The 21,451-nt window shown below is 39.6% G+C and overlaps 1 protein-coding gene across 1 annotated transcript in view; it reads right to left on the minus strand.

Moving 5' to 3' along the window:
* UNC5C (unc-5 netrin receptor C) overlaps positions 1 to 21,451 on the minus strand; it is a 397,259-nt gene that overhangs the window by 107,242 nt on the left and 268,566 nt on the right. Inside the window, exon 4 of the mRNA XM_058193417.1 lies at positions 4,005 to 4,108. Coding sequence (XP_058049400.1) covers positions 4,005 to 4,108 — 104 coding nt within the window. The remainder of the gene's footprint in view (positions 1 to 4,004; positions 4,109 to 21,451) is intronic.

The raw sequence follows: 21,451 nt of genomic DNA on the forward strand, positions 1-21,451 counted from the left end.
CATCATGCAATTGCGATATGACGCGCCCTGTTATAAATATTCTTGTCACTATGCAACAGCTGGTTGTTAGGCAATTCAGAAGCAAGGAAACTGATAAGTTCTTCTTGAGAACAGTAGTTGATTAATTCTACCGTTATCACAACGCTGGCTTCCAACCTATCTCTGCATTAAATTATTAATCTCATTGCACCAGTCTATAAAATAAAAATGAAAAAGGAGTAAAATACATTAACCATGTAATTATATTTATCTGCTGTTTTAAGAAATCAGGGTAAGCTTTGAGATATGCTTTGTACAGACTGGCTCAGCTAACTTACAGAATCCCTCACAAATCGGTCAGCAAAGAGAATGACAAGCATCTTGTTACCAAAATGATGGCAATACATTTGGATTTACTTATCTGGAAGGTAGACTGTGAAAATATGAGGTGTGATTAAGAATAAACAATGTTTTATTACTAGGTTGTAAAAATGCCTTCTATCTTTTGGAAAATACATTGTGAAGGAAAAATCTTCTTGCATTCCCCCTTGTCTAGCTATTAAGTTTATATCCTGCTTTTCCTTCAGGAGCTCGAGCGGGTGTTTATAGCGCTCACTCCTGAGCCCTGCTATTTCCCTTCACAATGATCCTGTGAGGTAGGTTGTGCTAAGAGAAGGAGAGAGCGAGCGAAAGGGGGGGGAGGGAGGGAAGGAGGGAGGAAGAGAGAGAGAGAGAGAGACTGACTGGCCCCAAGTCCTCAATGAAGCTTTCATGGCTGAGAAGAGATTTTATTTTATATCTATTGTTCTGATCCAAAACAGTTGTTGAGACTCTGGAAAGAGTGCAGAGAAGAATTACAATGATGGTAACGGGTCCTGAGGCTAAACCCTACAATGAATGGTGGTGGGAACTGAGTATGCTTATTACAATGAAGAGTAGAACTAGGGGGTGATATGATAGCAGTTTTTCACTATGTGAGGGGCTATCACAGAGAAGAGAGAGATCAACCTATTCTCCAAAGGACCTGAAGGCAGGACAAGAAGTAATGAACAGAAACTTTTCAAGGAAACCCAACACAGAACTAAGGTAAAATTTCCTGTCAATTAGAATAATTAATTAGTGGAATAACTTACCTTCAGAAATTGTGGGTGCTCCATTATTGGAGATTTTTAAGAAGAGATTGGACAGCCATTTGTATGCAATATTATAGGGTCTCCTGCTTGAGCAGGAGGTTGGACTAGAAGTCCTCAAAGGTTCCTTCCAACTCTGCTATTCTGTATTCTTAATTTTGTGACTGGTGTGTAGTTTCTAACTATACACCTTCTTTTGTGCTGCTATTGTAATAACAGCATGTCTTAATATATGCAAATGCAATCCACCTGTAGTCACTCACTTCAACCGCCACTGAACTCAACTCAGTATTGTTATAATTATAACCCTCCTATTTTCCTGCTACACCCAAAAACAGACCACATAAGGTAGGAGAACATGCATATATTTTAATACAATTGAGCAACATCCGTTTCAATCACAGAGGCAAGCTAGGTTCATCTTAGTTTTAGAAAGAGTTTGTTAGGAGATAAAATGATAGAGGATCCCTCTCTTGATCTCTTTCTCTACTAGAGAAAAATTGATATCCAATAAACATCTTCCACACAGTAGTGGGTTTCACTTACCTTCGCTAACGGTTCGAAACTGTGAGAGTGTGTATGCGCGCTTGCTTCGCTCACATGCGGCGCCCCTGTGTATCTGCAGAACCTTCTGCACATGCGCAGAACGTCCATGATAACATCCGGGCAGGTGGGCGGAGCCTCCCTCTGCCACTACCGGTTTGCCTAAACCTGGGCAAAGCGGTAGAAACCTGTTGTGACTCATCCTCCCTCCTCTCCTCAGCGGGGCCCCTCCCGTCTCCAACCGGGCCTTTTATCAGACTCTGAGTCTAATAATGAAGATGTACGGCCTGTCATGCCTCCAGCCCCTGGCCCTGGCCCCATGCCTGGAGAGGATTCCAGGAGTGAAAGGACAAGCCCTATAAACCTCACTCATACAGCGTGTGTTCCTTTGGCTCAGCCTTCAGAGCAGGAAGCCAGCCAGGTGCTGGAATTACCCGGGCCTGCTCCCTCTGATCCCTCCCTTTTCCAGACGCTGACAGCAGATCCAGCTGAAGACAATTAAGAGTAGGAGGACCCTCGCTTCCGGAGATCTGAGAGGCAACGCCAGCAGAAGGAGGGGTAGGGCAGGCCTGGATAAATGCTGAGTCATGGAGCCACACCCACAGCCTATATTAAGGATCTGCTTTTGGCATTCCAACCTTGAGTCAAGCAAAGTCTTATCTAGTTTCTGATATCGGACTCTTTCGCTGAAGTCACAACTTGGACTCCTGCCTGCCCTGCTAAACCTCGAAGGAACTTGGCAAGCTGCAAAGGCTTTGTTGCCAAGTTTGTTACGGACTTCCTTGACTTGTTCATCGGAGTGGGAGTGGGACACGACAAAACCACTGATTCCACAGAATAACAGATGCTATATTCCAAGGTGAATTTACTTTGGGAAGAATTTCAGGAAATTCAATGGAAGCCTCAATAAAAGCCAAGTGCATTCGTAGACTTAAATCTCCCTCCCCGCTACATTTTTTGTAACTCTAATGCTAATACCACTTTACAAATGCATAACTTTTCCTACATAGCCGAAAAAAGAAATGTGAAATATCTATTATAGTTATATCATAATTTTTTGTTTGTTTGTTTGTTTACATTTATACCCCGCCCTTCTCCGAAGACTCAGGGCGGCTTACAGTGTATAAGGCAATAGTCTCATTCTATTTGTATATTTTTACAAAGTCAACTTATTGCCCCCCCAACAATCTGGGTCCTCATTTTACCTACCTTATAAAGGATGGAAGGCTGAGTCAACCTTGGGCCGGGCTTGAACCTGCAGTAATTGCAGGCTTTGTGTTCTTAATAACAGGCTTTACCAGCCTGAGCTATAGTATTTGTTTTTACTATAATTTGGCATATCCGGAAGAACTTTTATCTTTATCTGGAATTAGATTAGCTGATGGATGGATCCATTATGTAATATGGCAATAAATGTATTTTCATTTTAATATGTAAATCTTTTTTACATATTTTAGGCTTTCTAAATCTTGCCTTGAAGCAAAGGTTTCAAATGTCATTTGGTGCAGCATCCCACCAAATAGTGTTAACCAACAGAAAGTTTTTACCACGAACTGTATATATAAATATATAACAAGTACTACATACGTCTACTCAACAAGTAGATGAAATGGAAGTCTTTCCATCCAATTTAAAAGAAACTCCACAAGCAGTTTTAAAAGCAGCACGACCTCCAAGTTTGGAGGATAGGTTTTTCTTAACAGATGGGCTCCCTAGTCAGAACATTTATAGTTTTTTTTCCCTTTACTCAGTAGGTCACTTCATCAAGATAGATATCAAGATACTTATTTCATGTGTTTTTAATTGCTGTTAAGTAAAACAGACATGGAACATTAAAAGATGGATTATAGTTTTCCTTTGTTCCAGATCCTTATCAGACCACAGCAGGTGCATACTTATCATGATGCAGTTTAAATGAGTCACCATATGTATAATCATAGCTGTAAAAGTAAATGCAGCATTAAAATTATTTTAATAATATACATGAAAGCTGGTTAGCTCAGTATTAGAATGTTGGCATGGCCTGGTGGGGGGGAAAAAAGAGTTATATTCATATGTTCTTCATGGTGCCTGTCTTAAGGAGACTGATGTTAGCTGTGTTCTTGTTTCATCAGAGGAAGCATAAGAATGGAAGGAAGCAACCCAATGTAACTCTGCCTGGTGGGGCATTCTAATTGACTCTGAAGTCATTAATCAGCTCCCAATCAATCTATTCTACCAACAGCAGGCAGTTAGATGTCCATTACTTTCCATTTATCATGCCATCACCTAATTCACTGCACCATTAGCCACAGATTAGGTCTCAGGATAACAGCGTCAGCTCCCCACCCTTCAGAGACTCCTGTCACTCACCTCAGCCACTGGGATTCCTTCAGGTGGGCGACACTGAAGTAGGACTTCTTGCTCCAAAGATACTTCCTTTCCTAATGGTTCCTGTTCAAACGTTTTCCGTAAATCTAGGATGGGAGGAAAAAAATATTTAAATGTACTATTTGCTAAAGACCGTTTTTCCCCCCCCGAAATTGTATCTCCAGGACTAATACATGGATTGCAGTTCTTTAAGTTTTGTGAGGCTGCTTCTAAGGTATACAAATATTGTATACAAAAAGAAAAGGAAAGGAAAGGAAAGGAAAGGAAAGGAAAGGAAAGGAAAGGAAAGGAAAGGAAAGAAGGAAGGAAGGAAGGAAGGAAGGAAGGAAGGAAGGAAGGATTTGTTACAAAAATAAACGGAATGGAATTGTGGTTCAGTAGATTGAACTAGCATAGACCGGAATGTGATTGATTCAGCCTTTTCTAATTAGAATACCAGTAAAGCACCAAGCATTAAGGTGATGTGATGGCCATGTACCAAGAAAATGTATAAGTAGCATTTTTAATGAAAGATCCCCATTATACTCTGCTATGACTATCTTATTAATAATGGAGAGTGGAATCTTAGACAATATGTTTTGCTCCTACTGCTCTGCACTTAGCTTTATAGGAATGAATTCCAGTTATTACTTGTACCAAATGAAGTAAGAGAAGGGGAGGGAAGGTATAAGGTCCAAGGCAGTTTGAGGATAAATTGCTCTTTTTTTTTAAAACGGGAGGTGTTTATAACTGCTTATCTTATTATATCTGTCTTTTGTTCACTTGAGAATGTGACAAGTGAGACTGGATTGCTATATACAGATGAACACGGAATATGTGAGGCCCTTACAATCAGGTATTTATTTTATTGTTTGCTTTTCCAACTTGTTTGTTAACTGAAAATAATTTCTTAGCCAGTCATTTGTTGAAATGGCACACTGTCATTTTGCTTTGTGTGCATGAATCCAGAAGGCACTGAACAGGCTAGAAACGGCCCATTTCCTGACTTCCGGTTTCCTACTTCCCATTTCCTGGAAGTCAGCTGGAGCTGAGCTAGGGCAATGCTCACGTCCCCACAGATATGGCTCCATGTGCCACCTGTGGCACATGTGCCATAGGTTCACCATCACAGACCTAAGGTTTCTTAAAATGTTGATTACTTCTGTCAAGGAAGTTCCATGGTAAACCCTTGAAACTGGAGGATCTTTTAGGTTACCCTATAAAACATTTTTTATAGAAACATAAATATCAAATTCAGTTGTAATCAAATGTAACATAACTGACTGCTAACATTTTATACAATCACTTATTCTCCTTATTATTCCTTTACTTCTTAGGAATTGGCATCCATTATTTTATTTAATAAAATAGTATACCTAGCATCGGTTAGCAATAATATTACTAGTTGAGATGGTTCTTTTATTTTCATGCTTCCCAAACTTGGTCAATAACCTTTTATACACACACACACACACACACACACAGAGAGAGAGAGAGAGAGAGAGAGAGAGAGAAATTATATTAATTTGCAAGTTTGGACGATTCGGAGTAACATTGAAAAATGCACCACTTTATGGTCAGTTGTCGATAGGATTCAGTGATATGTGGACAGTATTCAAAGTTGAGTTCAAGCCATCCCATTGGTTAGAAGTGGCCCAACCATCACAAAGAATAAAGCAATTGCCTTGGGTTGCAAATGACATCGTAGACAGAGTCCCATCCTATGCCCCTGACAATCACCTCCATTTTTAATATTCCCTTTTTCAATCAGTGCTTAGCTAGCAGCAATTTTACTTTCTCCAGATACTTTCCTTCATGATATTATTGACGGCATTTTTCTGTATGTATGAGTCGAGAGGCACAAATGCACCAGCAGGACAAATATCTACAGTATGTGTTGTTCTGTTCCCATGATACATCTTGGTGCACTGCGGCATTCGTTGCTATAACCAGCCAGCAGTGCCAACATAGAAATGAACAACCAGCAAGAAATTAGACTGCAGAGCAATTAGCCTGTTGCCTTAAAGTGTGTAGTTGGATCGGTCCTGTATTAGCTTAATCTGCTGTTTAATTTATGTTCTGCTGCCAGCCATCTTGGGTTAAAGGGCTGGATAGAAACTAATCAAGGAAAGAACCAACCTAGAACTAAGAAGAAATTTCCTGACCGTGTAATTAATCAGTGGAACGGCTTCAGAAGTTGTGGGTGTTGCATCAGTGCATTTTTAAGAAGAGACTGGACAGACATATGCCTGAAATGGTGTAGTGTTTCCTGTTTGAGCAGGGAGTTCGACTAGAAGACCTTCAAGGTCCCCTCAAAATCTCTTATTCTGGACTGAGAACTTGTGAATTTAATTACACAATCATTGACTTGGATGAATCTCTTTTTAAGCTTAGTTTATGACACTGTTATTTAAGAAATAAATTGATGAGAGATAATCCCCTCCCCTTATATGAATTTGTGTCTCAGGGAGAAAGGTAGAATTACATGAAATAAAATGAACTTTTTATTCAGGCACAAAATATGCTAAAAACCCTTCACCGCTTCACACAGCTTGCATTTCTCTCTCTCTCTATAAAGATTATTAGGGCACTGTGCCATTTTAAACTTAGGATGACAAAGAGAAAAATACAGCAATAATTGCAGTAGCATACATAGATATAGTGATAAAGAACGTCAATATAATAAACTAGGAACATTTATATTTACTGCAGGGAAAGAAAAGGGAATATACTTGAAATAGATAAAAATCTAAGCTAGTTCCTGGAGTCTGGTTTTGGCTCTCTAAAGCATTAATTCAAACTTGAATTTAGAGTACAAGTTTTTAATCTTCTCCGTTCCTAACACACTATGTTTATGAAAAAATCATTCTAAAAACAGCTTTATTAACTTGTAATAGTGACAATTTGTTGTTACTGCTTCCTTACAACCTAAACCCTACTTTGCCTGCTGAAAAAAGTGACACAGGCAGCCACAAGTAATATTTTTTTTCCTCGCACACACTTTGGAATTAGTTTCTTTTCTTTTTGTTTATTTCCATCAGCATGGAACGATGTGGTGTAACACTTGAAATGACACCATTACTCTCCACCAGGTCAGTGATCTACAAACTAAAAGGACTTCTAATATCGACTGGCATAATAAGCTGTAATGTCCTTAAAGTACCAACTGGAGATTATCAAGTGAATAATATCCTTTTTAAGGAAAGGGCATAATTGCGTATTTACAAGGCAGCTTGTTGCTTCCTTTTGTACTTAGTCCACTATTCCACTACACTAACAGACACTGATTAGCTGTGAAATGTGCTTATTGGAGTAAATTCCATTAGTGAACTAATCAGGAGAGGGAGGGGGAGGGGAGGGGGAGGGGAAGAGAGGGGGGGGAGAGGAAGGGAGATTAGTAAATCTATTGTTGATATACAACTACAATGTCTATGTGGTTTCCTATGCAGAAGTCATATTCTCACTGTGATTCCAGTCTTTTGCCTACCGTGTGTTAACAAAACCTCTTTTTGTGTAAAAGAAAGCTTTGATTCCCCCCCTCACCCCCCACACAATTTATCTAATGAAAGAATTGCTTACAGCGTAGAAATCAGTATTGGAAGCTGATTTCCATCCCCTGTTCAATTTTCTGTTGGAACTTTTAAAATCCAGATCCAATGTTGTCCTACAGGGTTCATGTGGTCTGTTATGATTATTGCACTGAATGTATTTGCATATCTAATGTACTCTTTCCTAAACTAGTACCCTCCAGTTGTGTTGGGAAATAGCTGTCGGAGATGCTATTGAGAATTCTAGGAACTTTCGTGCAAAACTCTTGCATGGTACACCAGCTTGCAGATAGCAAGTTCAGAATAAGTTTCTGTAAATACAAGTCTGTGCCTGAAAAACTCCCCAAAAACAGTGAGATTCAAGTCACTGTTTATAGCTTAAATTAAAAACAACCCAAAGTTCCCTTTTAAAAAAATATGCAGTTCCATCTCACCTTGCTTGTATTTACTTTCTCAGATAATGCATCCACAGTTCTTACATTAATTTTCATTAAAATAAGTTTAATAATTTAAAAATATCCTTGCATTAAATTCATTAAAATCAAGGGGGTTGACTAAATGCAAAGTCATTTCACATACAAAAATTTTCCTATTAAAATATTAATCCAGTGCATCTTAATAGTTCCCTAGTTTGGTTCCCTCAAAATATGTTTGACATGGTCTCCCTAAACAGCATGCCACTCATGACAACGACTGAAAAGGACACATCTCCAGGCCCTAAAGTTAGGAACAGCTATTCCATATGTAATGTATTTTGAACTTTGAGAGGGAATTTTGGGCGGGAAAATTGCACGTTGCTGATTGGTTGAAGCCTCAACCAAAAGAGTATTTAAAGAGGGGTTTTTGCCAGTTGTCTTTGCTGGGGTCACAATAAACTAAAGAGCTGTTGTCACTCACTGGTCTCCTGCCTCTTCATTGCCCGAACTTAACATTGGCGACGAGGGTGGGATGTTGAGGCAGTGAGATCGTTAAAGAGCTAAAGGAACCAGGAATTCGCGAACCCAGCCAGTTCTCAAAGGCGGAAAATAGCGATGTCCAGCTACACGCCGCCAGCGCCATTTGACCCAGCAAAGGAGAAATGGGGGTCATACATGGCTCGCTTTGAGTGTTTCCTCGAAACAAACGAACTACAGGGAGTCTCGGATAATCGGAAGCGAACGTACTTCTTGAGCCACTGGGGTCCAGAGGTCTTCGATACGGCGGAGTCACTCTCAGAGCCAACGCCGGTACAATCGGTACCGTGGCAGACACTACAAACAACACTTCGAGCGCACTATGCACCGGTACCCTCAAAGTTCGTCCAACGGTTCGAGTTGAGGCAACGGGTACAGCAAGAGGGCGAATCAATAAGCGTGTACATGGCCACGTTGAGGAAAGCCGCAAACCACTGTGAGTACAGAGATTTGGAGGATTCCTTACTCGAACAACTCATTTGTGGGGTCAGGGACATCAGACTACAAAGGCGGCTGCTGGCTAAAAGCAACCTGACTTTAGCGATAGCCCTGGACGAAGCCAGAGCTCACGAGATGTCCACCAAGGCGGCGGAAACCTTGCAAAAGCCAAATGCGCAGGGTGCCGGGACAAAGACTACACCGGTCCACAGCGAGGAAGTCCAGGCCGAATCGGAAGGTGAGGAAGGGGAAGAGGTGTTCCACACCGGGAGGCTGGAGAGAGGTGACTGGGACGAATGTGTGAGTTGTGGGGGCCAACACCAACGGCAAAACTGCAGATTCAAGGACGCGGTTTGTCGGCGGTGTGAAAAAAAAGGACACATAGCTCGGGCCTGCCGAGTCCCCCAACCTTCCCACCAAAAATTCAAACCGACCAATCAGAGCACGGGAGCAGCGAAGCGGCCCGGGATTGGTCCATTTAAAAAGGGCGTGAAGTTAAACCAGACCACTGTGAGAGTGGGCCACGGATCGACACGACTTGAGAAGAAAATATTTACCCAAGTCTAGATTGAAGGGGTGCAGTGCCAAATGGAAGTAGACACTGGGTCGTCAATCACAATTATGTCCTGGGACACCATCGTGAGAGACTTGCCAGCCATCGCAAAACGTCAGCTACAAACCCAGAAGCTGAGAGTGCAAGACTACCAAGGGAATCGGATCCCTGTTCGAGGAGTCACATCCGTCCAAGTCAAATATGGACAATTCAAAAAGACTCTGCCAATCACCATAGTAAACGGAACTCTACCGAGTTTGCTAGGGCTGGACTGGTTCCGAGTTTTGGGCATGGGAGTGACCGGAGTCCACAGGAACGACGTCATCCTCAAAGACGAACTACTGAAGGAGTTCAAGGACGTTTTCAAGGATTGCCTGGGCAAGTACGTGGGGACCCCTATTTCTTTCAACCTTGACCCCCAAGTCGCCCCCATCCGCCCTAAAGCCCAAAATTGACCGAGAATTAGACAAGCTAGTAAGCCAGGGAATACTAGTCCCCGTCGATCATGCAAAATGGGAGACACCCATAGTAACCCCAGTCAAACCGGACGGATCAGTCCGGATTTGCGCTGACTACAAAGCAACACTTAACAAAGCGTTGCAGAAAAGTGCATACCCCGTTCCAGTGGTGCAACATTTGCTGCACTCATTAGGGCAAGGGCAGGTCTTCGCCAAACTCGATTTGGCCCAAGCCTACCAGCAGCTACCAGTAGATAGCAGCACAGCTGAGGCACAGACAATTGTCACGCACTGCGGGGCTTTCAAATGTACACGACTCCAGTTCGGAGTTAGCGTGGCCCCAGGGCTCTTCCAGAACCTAATGGAGCGATTATTACAGGGCCTACCAGGAGTGGTACCATACTTCGACGATGTATTGGTATCAGCTGAAAACTTAGAGGAACTCGGGGTAAAACTAAGGAAGGTATTGGGCATTTTTAGGTCTGCTGGGCTTAAAGTTAAGCTCAACAAATGCCACATTGGGGTGAAATCTGTAGAATTCCTAGGATACCGAATAGACAGGGAAGGGATCCACCCCACGGAGAGCAAGGTACGGGCCATTAGAAAGGCCCCAGCCCCCAAAAATAAAACAGAATTACAGGCATTCTTGGGGCTTGTTAATTTCTATGCGGTATTCTTAAAGAATAAAGCAACAGTAGCCGAACCGGCTACATAAGTTGCTAGCAAAGAAAGCTGTGTGGTCCTAGGGCAGAGAAGAGGCTAGGGCATTTGAGGGGGTAAAAAACCTTTTGTCCAGCGATAGCCTCCTCATCCAGTACAATGGCACGTTGCCACTAGTACTAGTTTGCGATGCTTCACCATATGGGGTGGGGGCTGTGCTCAGCCATAGGTTACCGAATGGAACAGAAGCCCCTATAGCGTATTATTCCCGGGCAATGTCCTCTGCGGAAAGGAACTACAGCCAGCTAGATAGGGAGGCATTGGCCATAGTCTCCGGGGTTAAGAAATTCCACGAATACTTGTTCGGGCGAGATTTCGAGATAGTCACGGACCACAGACCCCTTCTAGGACTCTTAGCGGGTGACCGCCCAACACCCGTGGCACTTTCTCCCAGGCTGACCCGATGGACTATTTTCCTAGCGGCATACTCCTACAAATTGCTCCACCGCCCAGGAAAAGACTAAGGGCATGCGGACGCTCTGAGCAGATGCCCTTTACCAGAGACAATTGAAGACCCAACCCCGGGGACACCCGTCTTGCTAATTGACTCTTTGGACTCTGGCCCAGTCACATCCAAGCAAGTGGCTAGGGCATCTTACAGGGACATTACAATACGGACTGTAATCGGTTGGGTGCAAAGGGGTTGGCCCGCTGCGCCAGGCGAGCGTTTCAAAGACTTTGCGAAAAAATGATCAGAACTGTCGGTTCAAGGGGGGTGTCTGTTATGGGGGGATAGGGTAGTTATCCCAGAAAAATTGCGCGAAAATGTGTTGGAACTGTTGCATGTGGGCCACCCAGGGATTGTGAGGATGAAGAGTTTAGCGAGGAGTTATGTATGGTGGCCCTTAATGGATAAGGACATCAGCGACAGGGTAGGGAAATGCCAACCCTGCCAAGAGTCGAGGTCGCTATCCCCTACAGCCCCAGTTAGATAGTGGGAGAAACCCCAGGGGCCATGGTCCAGGATTCACATAGATTTTGCGGGACCGTTCCATGGGCAGACCTTTTTAATTGTAGTAGATGCCTACTCAAAATGGTTAGAAATCATCCTCATGAAAAGCACAACGGCCGAAGCAGTAATCACAGTCCTAAGGCATCTATTCATAACACACGGCCTGCCCGACACTCTAGTCTCTGACAACGGCCCGCAATTCACGGCAAACCAGTTTGAGGGGTATTTAGCGGGAGAGGGCATCAGACATGTCCTCTCGGCGCCTTTCCACCCGGCGACGAACGGACTTGCAGAACGTTTCGTTTGGAGCACCAAGGAAGCGCTATCTAGGATAAGTCCAGCGACTGGCAAACGAAAATAGACACTTTCCTGGCCGTCCAACATAGGACCCCTTGTGTAACAACTGGCCGCAGCCCAGCGGAACTCTTAATGGGCAGGAAACTCAGGTGCCCACTAGACTGACTAAACCCAACTTATACCCCAGACGGGTACAAGGGTATTCAAGGAAAAACCAGGGAAATGACAGTGGGTGACCCAGTATGGGCACACAACTATAGCGAGGGCCCAACATGGTTAAAGGGGGAAATTCTGGGCATAACCAGACCCAAATCATACGTAGTAGACATGGAGGACGGCCGGGTATGGAAACGCCACATAGACCAGTTAAGAAAACAAACTAGAAACCAAACAACCAGGCCCTGACTACCAATTGTTTGAATCTGCCGCTGACTCAAACCCGAGGCGAGCGGAGGACTTATCTGATTCCGATGAAGTCCAGCGACGCCAACCGGTTCCTCCTGAAGGCAACAGGGACGACCCAGCCAATAATCCAGGGCCGGACGGCCTAGAGGAGGAGCTGGGAGGAACAAACAGTCCCTCCGACCAGCTCGACTCTCTCCCAGAGAATGAACTGCGCAGGTCAGAAAGAGTTAGGAGACGCCCTGTCTACCTGCGTGACTACGTAGAGAAATAGCATGCAAATATTATGTAAATAGGGGTACAAAGCGTTCTGGGAGCGAAGGAGTGTAATGTATTTTGAACTTTGAGAGGGAATTTTGGGCGGGAAAATTGCACGTTGCTGAAGCCTCAACCAAAAGAGTATTTAAAGAGGGGTTTTTGCCGGTTGTCTTTGCTGGGGTCACAATAAACTAAAGAGCTGTTGTCACTCACTGGTCTCCTGCCTCTTCATTGCCCGAACTTAACACCATAGTAATCTTGAGACGCACAAAATGCAGTCATATTTCCGAGTTAATCTATTCCATTTAGTAATAGACTCACTGGAGAAGAGCCTAATGCTGGTAAAGATTGAGGGCAAAAGAAGAATGGGACGACAGAGAACGAAGTGGCTGGATGGAGTCACTGAAGCAGTAGGCATGAGTTTAAATGGACTCCAGAGGATAGTACAGGACAGGAAGGCCTGGAGGAATGTTGTCCATGGGGTCGCGATGGGTCGGACACGACTTCACAACTAACAACAAAAATAGTCTATTATGAAATGGAATAGATTAACTCAGAAATATGATTTCCTATATCACTATAGGAAGTCTCAATCTTACAAAAACACACCGGTATATTTCTGAGAACCACAGGAAGTAAAACTGAAGTTTTATCAAATAAAATAATGTAGTGTGTTGCTAACAAGTAGCCACTCTTTTTCTTTCAGGTTATCTATTTACTTTTCTATTTGAAACATTAACACTTTCTAATAAGCACGGCATTTCTTTGCCAGTTAAGATCAGATTTTTGCTTTACCACTTCTACTTTATATTAATAATTCATAGCGATTTTTTTTCCTAAAAAAAAATGGTCACCTAATCTCCTTCTAGTACCTTTACTGGGCTTTACTATGATGGAAGTTGTTTATGGGTAAAGTGAAAGGATATCTTTTATCATGTTCTGCAAAATGTGATAAGAGGGGCCCTCAAGGCAGTGGTAATACAAGGGTGACTAATAAATAAGCATGAAAAACAGGCACTTGTCCATCAGGAATTAAATATAAACTAGGAACATACTACACTACGTTGTATTACTATCAAAAAAGCAGATGGATTTCTGCCCTTGGTAGACGTTAAGGACTTATTTCGTTCTCATGTACTTGTCAGTAATTCTAGCTAAGACTTCTAAAACAAACACAGCAGAATTCTATGACAAACCGGAATAGCTAGTAGTTATATTTTCATGAAGCAGAAATCTTGATTTTGAGATGTGTAAGCACCATCTTCAATACATAATTTCAAATTATTCAACTTTAAAGACCGTGGAAACCATTCACTTGAGTTTTCAAATTCAGATGTGGACACGTACATAATGGCAGTTAAGATTCCAAGATAAGAGTAAAAATGAGAAATCTGGTAGCCCTTTTTCTGAATAACAGATTTTACTAAATGCATAAGTTAGTCGGAAAAGTTGTCACCAGATTTCTGGTTTTATGATTAGTTACCATGAAGTAACATGTCTCTCTTCCTATAAGACAATAAGATATTTAAAATGTATATATATGATGATATGAAGATACATATAGCCCATTATTTTTAGACAAAGGTTTATTCTGTAACACAGACAGGTACAACTATGATAGAAGGAGTATCACTAGATTTACATGAACATTGGAAACACAGATTGATTCCTGCTTCAATTAAACATTCCCCACCAAATTATATCATAATTTATATATATTAAAAAACCTCCTAAACATTCAGATTGAAAACTTCACCAGTAGTATCTTAGAGAAACCAGTGAGGGATATATCTGGAAAACTATCTATGGGATAAAGGTAAAGGTTCCCCTCGCACGTATGTGCTAGTCATTCCCGACTCCAGGGGTGGTACTCATCTCCATTTCAAAGCCAAAGAGCCAGTGCTGTCCGAAGATGTCTCCATGATCATGTGGCCAGCATGACTAAATGCCAAAGGCACATGGAACACTGTTACCTTCCCACCAAATGTGGTCCCTATTTGCATTTTTTACGTGCTTTCGAACTGCTAGGTCGACAGAAGTTGGGACAAGTAATGGGAGCTCACCCCGTTATGCAGCTCTCGGGATTTGAACCGCTGAACTGCCAACCTTTCGATCGACAAGCTCACCGTCCTATCCACTGAGCCACCATGTCCCCTATATATCCTATACATATACATATATACACAAGAAAGAAGAGGAAGAAGAGGAGGAGGAAGAAGAAGAAAATGTCAATTAATTTCAACATTTAATGTAATTTATATAATAATTGTATATGGGGTCTGCTTTTATTTAAGGGACCTCACTTTTGGTAAAAGTTACTCTCACTAAAAGTAAGAGTAATTGATATAGGCAAACATTGGTAGATTTGCTGTAATTTATTTAGTGTAAGAAATTATTCTCAAATGATGATATTTTTCACAAGATTCCCACAGAATCGTTTTCAACAGAACGAAATCTCTATTGAATCTCTGATTCTCTGCTAGTTTTCACAAGCTGAAGATAACTGAATAAGTATTAATTTGAATCAATAATTTCATGGGAAATGGGTGGCTATATAAATATGATATATAAATAGGTTAGGCTAGAGTGACATTCTAGGAAAATTATTTTAACAACTTTAAACAGGTAAGTCATCACAGATATATTCACTAGTTTTTCCAAATCTTCCAGAGTCTTTCTAGATGGTCATTCATTATAATAATTTCTAGATGGTTATTCATTCAAATAATAAACATGTCTCGTCCAATCAATGTATGATTATTTTATCATAAAAATGTAAGTAATTTTAAAATATTCAAGCAATAACACTATAATATATTGTAATATCCATTGTCTGTTCTAAAGTTTTAAGGTAATGGCTGAGGAATCACAAAAATACTTGGAGGGAAGGACTTAGAACTGTGTGAAAATATTTTCTTACTTTAAAACAATTATGTGTCTTTTCCCGAAAGTATTATTCAGCATTGTTATTGTTTCTATTTTGTTTGATTTGTTTTCATGTTTGTGTGTTTGTCACAAACTTCGGAGTTTCTGAAATCACATTTCATGAGGCTTTGGTATTTAAATATTTTAACCACTGGATCAGGCGAATTGATTTTTTTTTTTACATGTTTGCATGCATGCCACAATCAAGGGTTTGTGCATATTTGGATTTGGCTAACAAATTATATTGCAACTTTCTAAGTTCTCATTAGAAATAATAACTTAAATACCTTGTCGTAATTACTTTCTGAAGTCACATTTCATCAGGCTTTGGTATTTAAATATTTTAACCACTGGATCATGCTTATTTATTATTATTAATCTTTATTCATTAAACATGAAACTCAGTCAATTGAACATTCAAAAATGCAACGTAAATACCATTGACTGGTGCTAATGGTTGATACGGGTTGCTGCCAGTATCCTAGGTATCAACCAAGTACCTTCTTAAGATGTATGATGTTCCAAGTAGCACAGTTTTTTGCAGTTCTGCTAATGTTATTGCAGGAAGCTGCAATTTGTTGATGTTTCTTATAAAATTCTTGGACATGGTACCAAGTGCCCGGATGACAATGGGTATCATTGTTACATGTTTCATCCATAGCCGTCTAGTTTCGATGGCCAGGTCACGAAATTTCATGATTTTTTCCAATTCTTTTTCTTCAACTCTGGCATCTCCTGGTACTGCAATGTCAATAAATTGCACATTTCGGTTTTCTACAACTGTGATATCTGGTGTGTTGTGTTCCAAGTGACGATCCGTCTGTATTCTAAACTCCCACAAGATCTTCACCTTCTCATTTTCTATAACTTTTTCCACTTTATGTTCCCATGACTTTTTGGATACAGGCAAGTCGTATTTTTTACATAATGACCATTATTATTATAATTATAATTATTATAATTATTATTATTCTTTATTCATTAAAATGAAACTCAGTCAACTGAACATTCAAAAAGGCATCATAAATACCATTGACTGGTTGATACGGGTTGCTGCCAGTGTCCTAGGTATCAACCAAGTACTTTCTTAAGATGTACGATGTTCCAAGTAGCACAGTTTTTTGCAGTTCTGCTGATGTTATTGCAGGAAGCTGCAATTTGCTGATGTATCTTATAAAATTCTTGGACCAAGTGCCCCGATGACAATAGGTATCACTGTTACATGTTTCATCCATAGCCATGTAGTTTCGATGGCCAGGTCGCGATATTTCATGATATTTTCCAGTTCTTTTTCTTCGACTCTGGCATCTCCTGGTACCGCGATGTTAATAAATTGTTGTTGTTGTTGTTGTTGTTGTTGTTGTTGTTGTTGTTATTATTTTACAAATCCTTGATTTATTATCTAGATTGAATGTGAACAGAATAGTGATAAAATCATGAAATTTTGGACATAATGGAGGCAGTGAAGGTGTCCCTGTTATCCTGTAGATTCTGCAGGCCCAGACTTTTCCTTTTTCCTTCTCCACCCAACATAAGCTTAGAAAGGGCACTCTGTATTTATAAGAAATCTATCCTTGTTGTAATTTAAATGTTGTGAATGACCTGTGGTGAACATTCTGCATATTTCACTAAGATTAAGTTTTCAGCACTAAGCCTACCACTGCTACTGTTTCATTTCAGGCCAAGAGTTTGATCATTTAACAGTAATTATTCTGCCAACATAAATTAGAGGATTTTCACATTGCCTAACTCTCCAAAATAACCAGTGTAGATATTTACCTAAAAATAGAAGTCCGAAAGCATATATTTAAAAATTCAAAACTGCTGCTTCTAAAAGCACTTTGTAGTATTTTTATTTGGATTATTGTAGCAATTTTTCTCCAATCTTCCTTTTTAAAAAAAAAATTTCAAAGATTTCTCATTTTAGTCAGAATGACATTGCTGCTCTTGTTTTTTGCTGTTATTATTGTTGTTGTTGAAAATATTAATTATAAACCATGATACTAGGAAGTTGTATAAAAGGTTCAACATTGCATGAAAGTCCATGAATTGATAGTTGCATACTGATCAAGTGAAATGAAGAGCTAGTGTGTCCCAATTAGCTAATAAGCCACAATTTTTTGATATATTCCTGGTTGGCTTGAATCAATCCATCACACTTAAGTGAAGTATTTGAAGAACTTCAACATAGAGAGGAGGAGATATTATCCATAAATCTTGTTGTAGATAGCTAATTACAATCACACCAACTACCCTGATACATTAGATAACAATAACTTCAATTAAAAATCTAAATATGATATGCTGGCAATCTGTCATGAGAACCCGGGCAAAAAATTAAATACATACCATAATTTAACATAGTTTTTTTTAAAAAAAAAATCATTTCAGCATTTAAAACAACGTATGCAGCATTTGTCTTGGACTCATTACTAGTACTTTAAATGAATAGTTATTTTGACATTTAATAGTCAGAAAGCTCCCCAGAGGCTAAATATATGCTTGTTGCCAAAAACATACTCTCAGTAAAATGCTAGAGCTTGCACCTTTTACTTAATAAATACTTATATAATTGTAACTGGGAGATATGGAAGCATAGTTAACATGCAGATGTTTATCCATTTGAGCTTTAAATATCACAGAAGCATTACATATATACATCCAGCAACAAGCCCTACTAAATTCATGGCAGCACAGTTTTAATAGACAAGATGATCGATTTACTGAACATGAGGTAAATCATGCAGATTTGTTCTGTGAAGTCTCTTTCTGTTCTATAAAATTTGTTCTCTGTTCTATGAAAAATCTGTAAAAAGCACTTTTTTATATCAGTGCAGATATTCCTAGCCAGCCTTCTGCTTTTTATAAGTGCTATAAAATAATAATGGAAAAACTCAGGCCCCAGAAGCTACTGAGATAGAGCACTGAGCTGCAGTACTCCTTTCAAATGTATTCAGTAATAGCAACTTATAACAAATGCTGATTGCTAATGCTGTCTCTTCATTAAAAAAATCATATTCTATCCATAACTTTAGATCCACAAAAAGAAACATGTGTTATACCACCCTAGTCTAGTTTCACCTATAAAATAAGTATGTTAAATCTGGAAACTATATGGTTAACAGAAGACAAAAAAATGCACTGCTGATTCAGGTTTTTAGTTGGAAAAATGAGATGTGTTAAACATATGCTGTGTTGAATAGCACCAGGACAACTTGTCAAGTTAACATATTTTAATTTAAATATGGTTGACTTCCATTTACTAGAAGTAGGATAGAATGGATGAGATGCAACTCTTATGCAACTGATGGACTAAAAATGCTCCAATAATAACAAACATGATGGTTTTAATCAGTGGTGGAATTCAAAGTTTTTTACTACCGGTTCTGTGGGCGTGGCTTGGTGGGCGGGGTATGGCTTGGTGGATATGGCAGGGGAAGGATACTGCAAAATCTCTATTCCCTCCCCACTCCTGGGGGAAGGATTTTGCAAAATCTCCATTCCAACCCCACTCCGGGGCCAGCCAGAGGTGGTATTTGCTGGTTCTCCGAACTATTCAAAATTTCTGCTACCGGTTCTCCAGAACCTGTCAGAACCTGCTGAATAATACCACATTCATCTGTGAATGTTATTTCTAGATGTGGCAGTCAAGTGATAAAACACGTAGGTCTGGCTTTTAAATTTAGGATTTTTGAAAAAAAAATTGTGCACTTTGGTATTGGGGAAAAAAAACCTTGGTAATCACTTGTTTACCTTAATTTCCTGCACTGGTAATCAGTTGTAAACATCACCCAAAAAATCAATCAAACCTATACACGAAACTAAAGAAATAACAAAACCCCCAACCTTACGCATTAATTAGAAATTTGAAATTAGGATTTAGTAGATGATACTGAAACAAAATATATTTCTGTTTGAAGACTCTTTAAGGGTCTTAAGAATTCTTGTTCAGGAATTATTTTAATAGCTTTTATAGTGCTTCATGGAAAAATTGCACATTCTGATAAAAGGGTTCTGGAATTTATTCATAGAGGTGCGATTCTCTTTCACTAAAATGTCAGGCTAAATTCCAGACTGATAGACACTTTCTAGTGAGCATTCACCAAAACTTGTTTATTTCACTTCCCCAAAGGCTGACTCTGAGTAATGGCCTGGCTTTCATTGTTAAGTCAGAGTAAACTCATTTTATCCACATGATGGTAGAATGAGAATCTCCAGTGCAAATACTGCTTTAGAAGAGAGTCTTCTCTTTGAAAATTAATGGAAATTAAATATTTGCACAGTAGGGTGAGTATCTGTGTTTCTATTCGCCTTGAATAATGTCCGGGAAAGTAAGGAAGAACAGAGTAGAAGAAATAATATACTATTAAGATTGATATAAGTTAAGGACCTTTTTGCAATCTTATTCTCTTCTCTATTTAAAGCAAAATAGACTGTTATCCATTCTTTCTTCAACCTATTAAAAGCAGTGGAATGAAATGATTACACAGATCTAATCTACTACCATGGATTGTATTTATCTTGTCAAAAGCTTTATTTAGATAAAATAACTATTTGTTTGACTGCAGACAGTTTCTCTAGATGGAAGGCCATTAGTCGCAGCACACTTCAGTTCTGACAGATTAATGGATCTACATGGTGCAACTCTAAAGTTCATGAATCCATCAAGGGAAATAAATATTCAAAGTTGAATTGTGAATATGAGAAAAATAAAACCTTATTCATTTTCATTTAATCTTCAGCACCAAAAGAAGTATTCACAAGATGTTTAACAATCAGACTTATTCCCACTTTTTGCAATTTATGTTCAGCAAAGTAAATAAATATGGAGAATCAAGTGTCTAAACTTAAGAGGTTTTATTGCCAAGTGGTGCAATGCTTTTCAGAACTGGAACAACATTTATCTTTTGAATGACTTGAGAATCCTACATATGTCAGTAGAGTCAGCACAAAAAAGCATCAGAAATTGCTTCCAATATTGTTAACACAATAAATTCTACGCATTTCATACGCATTTCACCTTTGTCACATTAATAATTCAATTCAGCTAAAATTTTTGGAGGAGCTCTGGAGACCATGCTTGGTTTTGAGGTCACAACTTTTATAACTTAACTCTTCTATTTTCTTGATGACAGTTTCATTGGCAATTGATGTACTACACTATATTTGAGAAACCATTGTGCTGAAGTTGCAATTACCGATGTTAATAACTAGAAATATTCATTCAGCTGCCAGGTCATAATCTTTCTGTTAATTTCAATGTACTGAACTATTATTTACTCTTTTGGCTTTCCAATGTCACATATTTATTTATTTCTCAATCAATTTATTTATTTATCAATAATCAATAAATGTTGTTCCTTGATGAATGTATCTTTTCTTTTATGTACACTGAGAGCATATGCACCAAGATAAATTCCTTGTGCGTCCAATCACACTTGGCCAATAAAAAATTCTATTCTATTCTATTCTATTTTTTCTTTTCTTTTTACTACACCTTAATTCCTTTGTTTTGGGTAGAGTCAGGGCAACTTGAGTGAAACTGAGCGTTTACTGGCTGGATGTCCTTCCTGACACCTATGCGGAGTTCACAGAAGATATTTTCTCTTTGCACCCTTATAGAGAAAAATCTGCCACTGCCTAGGATCGAACTGTCAACCTTCTGAGCGGGAGAAGAGTGCCTTCACTTCTGAGCCATGGCTCTAGTCATTATTAATCAAATTTATATAGCCACCTATCTCCCCATTCACACTAAAATGTAGAATGTATACTTTTTGAAGTATGGTTTTCCTTTTCACTTAGATTTGAATTGCTTTGTGCTGTTGATGAAATTTTGATCTTAAAAGAAATTTCAAAAAAGTACTGGCTACATATATTATTACTTTAAAAAGAATAACAAAACTGGATGCACTAGCAATAAAAGTGTATTATAGTAGCCTTTTTTTC

The sequence above is a fragment of the Ahaetulla prasina genome, chromosome 8 (assembly GCF_028640845.1).
Source record: "Ahaetulla prasina isolate Xishuangbanna chromosome 8, ASM2864084v1, whole genome shotgun sequence".
Classification (NCBI taxonomy): Eukaryota; Metazoa; Chordata; class Lepidosauria; order Squamata; family Colubridae; genus Ahaetulla; species Ahaetulla prasina.